At 46.3% G+C, this 12,144-nt stretch overlaps 1 protein-coding gene across 1 annotated transcript; it reads right to left on the reverse strand.

Moving 5' to 3' along the window:
- Nucleotides 1–4,590: 4,590 nt before the first annotated feature.
- ORNANAV1R3194 (vomeronasal 1 receptor ornAnaV1R3194) lies at nucleotides 4,591–5,520 on the reverse strand. Its single transcript, NM_001253586.2, has one exon. It carries the CDS (start codon nucleotides 5,518–5,520, stop codon nucleotides 4,591–4,593), a length of 930 nt encoding a protein of 309 aa, NP_001240515.1.
- Nucleotides 5,521–12,144: the final 6,624 nt, after the last annotated feature.

Genomic DNA, 12,144 nt, shown 5'->3' on the forward strand with positions numbered 1-12,144 from the left:
ACTGATGATGTATGGAACATCTTCTAAACTGTAAGCCCGGGGTGGGCAGGGATTGTCTATCTTTATTGCTAAATTGTACTTTCCAAGTTGGTAGTACAGTGCTCAGCAGTGTGGCTCAGTGGAAAGAGCATGGGCTTGGGTGTCAGAGGTTATGGGTTCAAATACCGGCTCCGCCGCTTGTCAGCTGTGTGACTTTGGGCGTCACTTAACTTCTCTGTGCCCCAGTTACCTCATCTGTAAAATGGGGATTAAGGCTGTGAGCCCCACATGGGACAACCTGATCACCTTGTATACTCCCCAGCACTTCGAACAGTGCTTGGCACATAGTAAGTGCTTAACAAATACCATCATTATTGTTATTACTATTGCACACAGAAAGTGCTCAATAAAGAAGCAGCGTGGCTCAATGGCAAGAGCCCGAGCTTGGGAGTCAGAGGTCATGGGTTCGAATCCCGGCTCCGCCACTTGTCAGCTGTGTGACAGTGGGCAAGTCACTTCACTTCTCTGTGCCTCAGTTACCTCATCTGTAAAATGGGGATTAACTGTGAGCCTCATGTGGACAACCTGATGACCCTGTATCTTCCCCAGCGCTTAGAACAGTGCTCTGCACATAGTAAGCGCTTAACAAATACCAACATTATTAAATATGATTGAATGAATGAATGTGGGTTGTACTTGAAGTGGTACATGATCACTGTCTGTCTATATCTGTGTGACTCCTGCTTTCACTAGTTCAAGACCCGGTACAGTGTCTGGTCCATCTCCCTGTCTAGACTGTCCCGATCTAGACTGTAGACTCATTGCTGGCAGGGAATATCTATTAGTGTTATATTGTACTTTCCCAAGTGCTCAGTACAGTGCTCTGCACACAGTAAGTGCTCAATAAATGTGATTAATTGACTGTAAATGTGCAATCTGCCTTGACTTTTCTCCATGTGCTTATACTATAAGCTCTATGAGGGGAGGGGCTGTGTCTTCTGATGGAGAAGCAGTATGGCCTCGTGGATAGAGCCCGGGCCCAGATGACAGAAAGAGCTGAGTTCTAATTCTGGTTCCACCACTTGATTGCTGTGTGACCTTGGGCAAATCATTTCACTTCTCTGGGCCTCAGTTACCTCATCTGTAAAATGGAGATTAAGACTGTGAGCTCCATGTGGGATAGGAACTCTGTCTAATCTGATTTGCTTGTATCTACCCCAGCGTTTACTACAGTGCCCGGTACATAGTAAGGGTTTAATAAATATTATTATTATTAAGTTCTACTGAATCTGAAGAAGTGACTGAAGCACACACAACACCAAATCCACAACAAAGTTTTAAAGCCCAGGTTGTAAATGTGATTTAGAGTTATACCGTAAGATGAAAAAGGAGATGAACTTGTGCAAGCTAGCTTGAAAATATTTGTAATTTATAAAATTACCAAATCTGTATTTTAATGTTAGCTGTTTATATTGATGTCTGTCCCCCCTCTAGTCTGCCAGTTCACTGTAGGCAGGGAATGTCTGGTTATTGTTATATTGTACTCTCCCAAGTGCTTAGTAGAGTGCTTTGCACACAGTAAGCACTCAGTGAATATAATTGACTAAATGAATGAAAAAGCCAAAGGAGCTGCTGAAAAACAGCTCCTAGATGGGGAAGGTGCTTTGTGAAAAAAAATTGGCAGATATTGCCCTAGACTGTTATTTCTTTACGGGCAGCGAAGGCATCTGCTAATTCTGTAAGCTCCCCCAGAGGGTTGGGCTACTTCCACTCTGCCCCGTCTCACACTGCGAGCCCCCTGAGGGCAGGGCACCATGACCTTGCACCTGTTTGACAAGGTATTCATTCATTCAATCAATCGTATTTATTGAGTGCTTACAGTGTGCAGAGCACTGTACTAAGCGCTTGGGAAGTACAATTCGGCAACAGATAGAGACAATCCCTACCCAACAACATGCTCGGTACCGTGCTCCGCATACAATATGAAGGCTCAATAAATATCCATAAGTAGAAAAGAAGTGTGGCATAATGGAGAGAGCCTAGGCCTGGAAGTCAGAAGGACCTGGGTTCTAATCCCAGCTCTCCCACTTGTTTGCTGTGTGACCTTGGGGAAGACACTTCACTTCTGTGGGCCTAAGTTGCCTCATTTGTAAAATGAGGATTGATCGTGAGCCCCATGTGGGATGGGGACGGTGTCCAACCTAATTAACTTGTAACTGCTCCATCTCCTAGTACCATGCCTGGCCCAGAATAAGCGCTTAACAACTACCATTGGAAAAAAAAATACCAGAAGGGGAAATTGCATTGGCAATTCCACCCCATCCATCCTCCCCACAGCCATGCCACAAACAGGGGTGGAAATGGGAACTTTTGACACCTATCCAAGGGGCCACATGAAAGACACAATCCTGTCAACAGTTCAGAGAGGAGTTCTCAGTGAGCTCTATCCCACTCAGGAACAAGGGCCTGCTTCTTGTTCCCAAGTATGAGGAGCTGCTCTTAACCCCACCCCACGGGTACCCCCCGCCAGCCTTGGGTTTCAGGATCCCCTGCCTGAGTCGGGGAAAACATCCTCTCAGCCAACTATTTCCCCTTTCCAATCCTGTCTTCTCCTGCCCTCAGTCCCAGGCTCAGAGTGGCTCATCTACCCCTGTGTGAATCCTGGGACTGCCCTCCAACACCATCCCGGGCCCCCACCCTGGGCCACCTGACCACCAAACCCCAGGCAAAGAGAAGATCTGGGCCACTTCTGGGCCTGGAAGTAGGATGGGATGGGGATGGAGGGAAGGAGATGCCCTCTAGTCTTTAAATAAATAAAAAGTCAACCTTTTTAAAAGACTCCCGTATTTATGAGGGTGGAAAAGTGGAGTAGCCGTGTAAAAGTGTAACTAAAGATGACTGCCATGTATATGTAGAGGGAGGGGCTGGAGTTGACCTTGCTTGCACGGTGGCCATCTTGATAAGGAGGACTGATACAGGTTCCATCTTGAATGTCCCAACCTGTAGCCATCTTGGGAGTGAAGGAAACGTGGTATCCCCGATTCTCCCACTTTCCTTCCTTGTTATCTGAGGTTGTCCCTGCCGTGTTCATTGTTATTATTTGGCTCTTCCAGCCCCTCCTTTAAATTTCTGCCCCTACAGCATCTCTCTGCCCCACCTGCTGGGGTCACCTTCACCCTGTCTATCCTCCCCAAGGTTGAGGGTCCTGGAAAGGAATCGCATGGCATGGAGACAGGGGGCCAGAGGACCGAGGAGAGTGGGAGAAGGTTAGAATGAGAGCAAAAGGAGCAGATTTGGGGCTTCCTGTTTGGCCAGGGCTCAAAGCAGACACAGAGATGGGTTGGCAGTATAGGGTGCAGGCCCAGGGGAGCCCTGGGAAGAGAGGTTTAAAGGCAGGTGGGGCCAGTGGGCAAGGGGGGCAGGAGAGGTAAATGGCTCATAGGGAGATAGTAGTGATGCTGGCAACCACAATATAATTCATCTCATTGCTGCACTCTGTCTTTCTGGGTAAGGCCATCTTGGGTCCAACTTAGAGCCATGGAGCAGGATTCAGGCTGGGGCACTATGATAAAAATAAATGTGGGATTGGCTAAGTGCTTATTCATTCAATAGTATTTATTGAGCACTTACTTTGTGCAGAGCACTGTACTAAGTGCTTGGAATGTACAAATCGGTAACAGAGACAGTCCCTGCCCTTTGACAGGCTTACAGCTTATTCTATGCCAGCACGGTATTAGCACCAATTAATCAGGTCAGACACATTCCTTGTCTTACATGGTGAGGGGGGAAAGGGGGAGGGGTCGTGACTAAGAGGAAAGGACAATAGGTATTTCATACCCATTTTACAAATGAGGAAACTGAGGGACAAAGAAGTTAATGGCTCAGTGGAAAGAGCCCGGGCTTGGGAGTCAGAAGTCATGGGTTCAAATTCCGGCTCCATCACTTGTCAGCTGTGTGACTTTGGGCAAGTCACTTCACTTCTCTGTGCCTCAGTTACCCCATCTGTAAAATGGGGATGAAGACTGCGAGCCCCACGTGGGACAACCTGATCACCTTGTATCCTCCCCAGTGCTTAGAACAGTGCTTTGCACATAGTAAGTGCTTAACAAATACCATCATCATTATTATTATTAAGTGATTTGTCCAAGGTCATGCAGCAGGCCAGTAGCAAAGTTGGGCAGAGAAACCATGTTCCCTGACTCCCAGGTTCATGCTCTTTCAACTAGGCCACACTGCCTGAGGAGTCCCTTTAACAGATTCCAGGCAGAGGCTGCAGTAACTACCATGGATACTCCTCTGCCCCAGAACTGGCCATTCCAGGATGGCCAAGGCTGGAAATTTCTGGCACAGCTGGATGATGACTCTCTGGCCAGGAGAGAAAGTCCCATTGGCAGAACTGAGCTGGGGCCAGACTGAATTAGTGACAGCAGTCACTCCCTTATTGCTCTCCTCTAGAAGGAGCAGCTACCATCACCAGTGTGGCCACTGCCATTATCCTTATGTAGCCTTATCTTAGGCATCTTGGGACATGGGGCAGAACGCTCGACTGGGACACCTGGCCACCTTGTCCTAGTGGGACTCTGAGGGAAAGCAGACAGCTTCCCTGGGACCCTAGGGGGGATCCAGATTGGATACAGGAGATTCCCTCTTCCAGAACATTTTCATCCTCCGGTCACTGTGAATCACCAGGAATGGACTGATGGCAGAGAAGGTGAATGACAATACCATGTGGCTCTTCACCAGTAGAGAGGATTTTTCTTTCAGGTTTACTAAAATGCTCAGCATGATTGTCTGTCTCCCATAGAGGAGGACATAAAGAGTCACCAGAGCAATGACCCTCTTGGCCGCTGTGACCTCGGGCATCACCCCAGGGGAATGACCAGGCCTGTGAAGGTGCTGGACCAGCCGGTGGTGTCTGTGCAGGACAAACACCATGTAGCCGCTGGCCACACTCATCAGTCCCACAAAGAACAGATCCCGGAGGGAGAACACAATTGAAATGAGCAGGGTGGTTTCTGCACTGATACTGACTTTTGAGCAATATTTGAAATCTAACATGATTTGAACATTGCTGCTGTTCTGGGGGCTTGTCATATTAATTAATACATCAAAATCGATGAGCAGATTAAGGATCCAGAAGAGGACACAGGAAGGGATGATGCTCTTGGATAATTTGGCTTTGATCATGGCCCAGGGGGAGTTGCCGGGACTGATGGTGACGGCCTGGAAGACGCTCAGGAGGCAGGTGGTGCAGATGGCCAGGCCCCGTGCCACACGGTAAAGGTAAAAGATGATTTTACATCCATATTTATCTAGGAAATTTCTCAGTCCCCAGGCTGACAGAGTCTCTGAGATTCCAAAAGTAAGAAGGATCATGACATTGGCCAAGGCTAGGTGGGCAAGGATCAAGTCTGAAGAACTGAACTTGGGGCTGGCAGAGAACATGTGAATATAAAACAGGAGGAGGAAGACATTCATTAAGACCCCAGCACAGATCTGTAACAGCATCACAATCCCAATGGAAAGCTGAGTGGCATCCATTGTCTTGATTTTTTAATTAGAACCAGAGGAGAACTCCTCTGAAGCATCCTTGTGAGAGGAGGAAAGATAAGGGTAGAAATGAAAAAGGAAGGGGTAGGAGAAAAAGAGACAGAGAGAGTGTTAATTGAAACGTAACGTCTGCAACAACAGATAACTTGCTGTCTAAATAGAAAAAATTCATATATTCCATTTGATCATTAATAGTCCTGTCATAATCACTTTCCTACATCTCCTATTAGGATTGCAATCTCCCCTAAGACAAGAATCTGTCTCTACTGCTACCATATACTAATCCAACTGCCTAGTTGGGGACTTCAATATCCACGTGGATGTTCCTCCCAACCTTTCTACTTCCCACTTCCACTCACTCCTCGGCTCCTCTCCTGCTCCTCCACACTTTACCCACTTGCCAATTTAAATGCATTTGATCTTATAATAATAATAATATTGGTATTTAAGTGCTTACTATGTGCAGAGCACTGTTCTAAGCACTGGGGTAGATACAGGGTAATCAGGTTGTTCCACATGAGGCTCACAATCTTAATCCCCATTTTATAGATGAGGCACAGAGAAGTTAAGTGACTTGCCCACAGTCACACAGCTGACAAGTGGCAGAGCCGGGATTTGAACCCATGATCTCTGACTCCCAAGCCCATGCCCTTTCCACTGAGCTACGCTGCTTCTCTTATTATCTCTAGCCACTATATAATCTCTATTCTCACTGATGTGAAATTATTCTAACTAGAATATCCTCACCTGCCTTCTCTCCCATACTCACTCTGAAAATCTGTCCTGTTCCCCCTGAGACCTACAATCTTTCTAAAGTCATCATTGCCCATTTGGTCCCCATATTCATTCATTCAATTGTACTTATTGAGCACTTACTGTGTGCAGAGCACTGTACTAAGCACCTGGAAAGTACAATTCAGCAACAGATAGAGACAATCCCTACCCAACAATGGGCTTGGAGTCTAGAAGACAACAAAACAAAACAAGTAGACAGGCATCAATACCATCAAAATAGATAAATAGAATCATAGATATATACACATCATTAATAAAATAGAGTAATAATAATAATAATGTTGGTATTTGTTAAGTACTTACTATGTGCAGAGCACTGTTCTAAGCGCTGGGGTAGATACACGGTAATCAGGTTGTCCCACGTGAGGCTCACAGTTTTAATCCTCATTTTACAGAAGAGGTAACTGAGGCACAGAGAAGTTAAGTGACTTGCCCACAGTCACACAGCTGACAAGTGGCAGAGTCAGGATTCTAACCCATGACCTCTGACTCCCAAGCCCGGGCTTTTTCCACTGAGCCATGCTCTTGGCATTCAGATTCATGTCCTCAATTCCTCCTTCCCTACTGAACTCAACCGATATGCTCCCCTTTCCCTCCTCCAATTTCATACCATTACCTCACAGTCCTGGATTACTGCTACAGTATGCTTCCTCCACTCCTGTGTTCATGCTGCAGAGTGCTGCAAGTGGAAATCCAGACACCAGGCTGACCTCAGCCAACCAAAATTCAACCTCAGCCTGATTAGCTCTACCCTCTCTATTTCTCCAATGATACTGACTACGCCCATTGCTTGGCCATCTGCTTCAGATATTTAACTCCTTTCTCATCTCAATTAAGATGTAATTTCCTAAACTTCTGCCCTTCTCCTCTCCAGGCCTTTTCTCCTCCTGTCGTCTCCTTGACTCTCCCATTTTTCCAAGTAGCATCTCAAAAGCTCTTCTGCCTCCTCTCAAACTGTAGTCCATCCACCTGAACTCTGACCCCATCCTCTATCACCTTAACCAAAACACTTGACCCCTCCTTTCTTTCCTCCCTGATCATGATCTTCAGCCATTCACTTTCCAATGGCTCTTTCCCCACTACTTTCAATCCACTCGTAACCCCCCCGCAGTTCCCTCCAGTTATCACCCCCATCTTCCTCCTATCATTCTTTGCCATACTCCTTGAGTGAGTTGTCTAAACCTGCTGCCTCCACTTCCTCTCCTCCAGTTCTCTTCTTGACCCCCTGCAATTTGGCTTTTGCCTCCTTATCTCTGTGGATTATACTCCCTATGGAATATACTTCTATGGAATATATTCCCTATCTGTATGGAATATCTCTACGGGACCTCCCTAAGGTTACCAATTATCTCCTTCTTGCCAAATCCAAAAGCTTCTACTCCATCCTAGTTATCTGCCATCTTTCAGTTACTTTCACTACTGAGGACAAATTATCCACAAATCCTCTAACCTTGGCTTCACTGACATGTCCTCTCTTAGTTATTGTCCTCTCTCTCTGCCTGTTCATTCTTAGTTTCTTTCACAGGTTCCTCCTCTGCCTCTCATGCTTAACTGTGGGAATCCTTCAAGACTCAGTTCTGGGTCCCCTTCTATTCTCTATCTACATCCACTCCCTTGGAAAATTCATTCACTCTCATGGCTTCAACTCCCATCTCTATGCAGAGGATTCCCAAATCTACATCTCCCTGATGGCTCTCCTTCTCTGCAGTCCTGCATTTTCTCCTGTCTTCAGAATATCTCTACTTGGGTGAGCCACTGACACCTCAAAAGTAACATGTTCAAAACAGAATTCCTCATCTTTCCACCCTGTTCTCCCCTTGACTTTTCCATCAATGAAAGGAATACAACCATTTTTCCTGTCTCACAGGTCCATAACCTTGACTTTATTTTTGACTTGTCTCTCTCATTTGACCTACATATTCAATCTGACACCAAAATCTTATTAATTCTGACATCACAACATCTCTAGAATCAATCAGTTCTTCTCCATCCAAAATGCTACCCTGCTGATCCAACGATATATCACACCCCACCTTAATTACTCTATCAGACCCCACACTGACCTCCCTCCAGCCTCTTTCTCCCGCCTCTGGCCCCTACTTCATTCAACTGCCTGGGTCATTTTTCCATGAAAACTTTCAGTGTATGTCTCTATAATCCTCAAAACCCTCCAGTAGTTACCCATCCAGCTCCCTATCAAACAGAAACTCCTTATTATCAGTTTTAAAACAATCAGCTTTTCCTCTCCCATCTTACCTCACTGGTCTTCTACAACCCAGTCCACACATTTTTCTCCTCTTACAGCAACCTACTCACTGTACCTCGATGTCATCTATCTCACTGCTGACTCTTTGTCTTTGCCTTCCATCTGGTTGAGTCTCCCCTCCACTTCATATCAACAGACCACCATTCTCCCCAGGATCCAAGTGCTACTGATATCACATCTAAAAAAAAACCAACAGTGCCACCCTGGGCTAGAACAGCAGGCCATCAGCCTAGTGCTCTGCTTCCAATATTGGCTCTAAAGATAATTGCAAGAACTCTGGGATGCTTGCCCTCTTCAACATCCTTTTCTTCTCCTACTGTCCCCACCTTTACCCTCTGATTACCCATTATTGACCAAGGCATCAGTTCCTGAGACTGAGTTAAGGAGACATTTCTCCCCACCCTGGGATCATTCAGCACCTCCACTCCGAGGTGGAACTATCCTTTCTAATCCCGATTCCATCACTATCTGCTGGGATCTTGAATAGGTCACTTAACTTCTCTAGGTCTCACTTTCTTTTTATGTAAAATGGGATTTCAACACCTGGCCTCCCTCCCTCTTAGACTGTGAGGGCTCTGTGGGACAGGGACTGGGTCTGATTATTTTGAATAACCTCCTAGAGATTAGTACAATGGTTGGCACATAGCAAGCCCTTTCAAATACCATAGTTATTATTATTATCCAGGAGGCCAACTCACTGTTCCAAACCCTTGTCATCTTCTCGTTTGCATGAACCTGCTTGTTGACCTTCTTGCCTCTAGCTTCTCCACTCGCCAGTCCAAACTTCACTGTACAGCCCAGATGATTTTCTGCAGTGTCATAACTGCATCTATCACCCCCTTCCTTGAAAACCTCCAGTGGTTGCCCATTGTTTTCTCACAAAGAAGAAACTACTAACTCTTGGCTTTAAGGCATTCAATCAGCACTCTCCCCCCTCCTCTTCCAATACCTTTTCACACTACAGCTCGCACACTTTGTTCCTCTCCAGTTAATCTGCTCCTTGGGCCTCTTTCTCATCTCACCTGCTACTGGCTTCTTGCTCACATCCTCCCCATTTCCTGGAACTCCCTCCCCCTTCATATCTGACAGACCACTCTTCCCCCCTTACCCCCATCTCCCAACTGGGAGTCACTGGGTAATACAGGTATTTAGCCTTCTCATATCAAGACTTAATTCAATTATTTTCTGAAACCTCAGACAAAAGGTAATCCAGCTAATCCCTAAAGGCCAGTATTCCAAAAGCCCTGAGAAAAAAGACTTTGTAAGATTCCTGGGAGGTAGTAGTTCTTTTTACAAGTGGCCAGCTATGGGATTCATCCTGGAGTTCTAGGATGCAGTATTGTCCAATTGGACAGCAACTCCCAGCTTAGAATTCCCCTGGACAGAAAGATGGCTTTCCCCAACTCACCTGTTTCTGTTGGTTCTGAAACCTGGGTGGAAAGTCAGTCAATCGTATTTTTTGAGCACTTACTGTGTGCAGAGCACTGTACTAAGTGCTAAACCGACACAATCCCTGCTCACAGGAAGTCTGTCTCTGTAGGAACAAGACTGAGGTACCATTTATCAGCTGCCTTTCTCATCGCTCCCATCCCACAGGAGGTGATTAGTGTGCATGTGAGTGACTGAATCACTGAACACTAATCCACACAGACACTCCATGCATCTGGAAATGTCCAGGCTCCTTTCTTACCTCCATGTGGGAGCAGGTGACCCCAGAGCTTGTTCTCCTTATTGCTTTAGAAAGACAGGAATCCATCAGTGCCATATGCCAGAAATCTCAGGTGCATCTGAACTTTCGTCCATCTCCATTTCTGTCATGAGCTAAGCCAGTTTCTCTAGTGCCTGATTAACTTTCACACTCCAGGGTCACGCATAGCCAGACGGCCCTCCACAGCTACTCCTCAGCCACTTGGGACAGGGCTGCTGACTATGGCCAGGATGGTAATCCCTACTTCCTTGCTGATCCCCTGCCTCCTGGCCACTGCTCAGCTCTCTTCACGAATCAGGTGGGAAAGAGTCAGTTCTGATAATGGCGGTTTTTGGTAAATGTTCACTGTGTTTCCAAGCACTTTACTGAGCCCTGTCCCACACCTGGCTCAAAATCTACAGTCTAAGTAAGGAGAAAGAATCCGTATTAAGTTCCCATTTCACAGATGAGGAAGCTAAGGCACAGAGAAGTTAGGTGTCTTGCTTAGGGTCTCACAGCAGGCAAATGGTGGAGTTGGGATTAGAACCTAGGTCTTCTGACTCCCACATCCGTGCTCTTTATACTAGGTTACATTAATGGTAAATTAGAATTTATGACCTGACTCGCATGCCCATGCTGTCTCCCTACACCATGCTGCTTCCCCATGGCAGATGACGTGGGACCACTGAAGAAGTTTGGAGAGGAGTGGGAGTGAGGAGACGAGGTAAGAGCCAGAGAGACCAGCGGAACAAAGAGAAGTCTCTTTCAGTATGAGACTGACTACTTAAACTGTGAGCCCCAAGTGGGACAGCGGCTGTGTCAGACCTTATTATTTTGTATCTACCCCAGCACTTAATACAGTGGCTGGCACATTGTAAGTTCTTAACAAATACTATTAGAAGAAAAAACAAAAATCCCCCTCCTCCCTTTCCCTCCCCCAGGCCCCTTGCAGGACAGAGATTTCAACTACCTTTGTAGAGGTCCAGGGATTGTGGTGCAAACAGATGTGTTTGCAATGTTAACTTGGAACATTATGTTGCTGACCTAAGTGATGCTATATAATGGTAATGATAATAATAATAATGACCCTCTCTGTGTCATCCTAATCCTTCTAGAACTCTCAGGTGCCTTTGACATCAAAGACCACCCCCCTTCTCCTTGACACATTTTCCAACCTTAGCTTCACTGACACTTGTCCTCTCTTGGTTCTCCTCCTATCTCTTTGACCGCTCCTTCTCAATCTCTTTTGCGGGCTCCTCTTCTGCCTCCCACCCTCTGACAGTGAGAGTCTCTCAAGGCTAAATTCTGGGTCTCCTTCTATTCATTTTCTTGATTCCAGGGTATGGGTCAGGTGAAGGGCAAGGTCCACTCTGACAAATGAATGAATACATGGATGAATGAATGATTAGCTGCTCCTGTTGCTATGACAATCACTGCCACCATCAGAGGACTACCTCCTACCTCCCCACCCACCCCGCCTCTTCCATTTCTTTCTCCTAGCTCTTCCCCTCCCCCCACCTCCTGCCTCAGGTCCCAGCAGAGGGAGATTGGGCAGGTAGCATGAACACTTTTGTAGGGGTGGTCAACATTTGAGGTTCCGTGCCAATTTGGCAGAGGTGGTTGGGAGAAGCAGTGTGGTATAGTGGAAATCGCAAGGCTCTGAAAGTCAGGGGACCTGGCTTCTAATCTTGGCTTCATCCTTTGCCTGCTGGGTGATCTTGGGCAAGTCATTGAACTGCTCTGTTCCTCAATTTCCTCATCTGTAAAATGGAATTTAAATACTGGCTCTCTCTACTACTTAAACTGTAAGTCCCATGTGGGACAGGGACTGTTTCTTGTACCTATCTTGTATAATAATAATTATTAA

The sequence above is a fragment of the Ornithorhynchus anatinus genome, chromosome X5 (genome assembly GCF_004115215.2).
Source record: "Ornithorhynchus anatinus isolate Pmale09 chromosome X5, mOrnAna1.pri.v4, whole genome shotgun sequence".
Classification (NCBI taxonomy): Eukaryota; Metazoa; Chordata; class Mammalia; order Monotremata; family Ornithorhynchidae; genus Ornithorhynchus; species Ornithorhynchus anatinus.

Coding starts and splice junctions, on each gene's coding strand:
- ORNANAV1R3194 (NM_001253586.2), bottom strand. CDS start 5,520: ATGGATGCCACTCAGCTTTCCATTGGGATTGTGATGCTGTTACAGATC.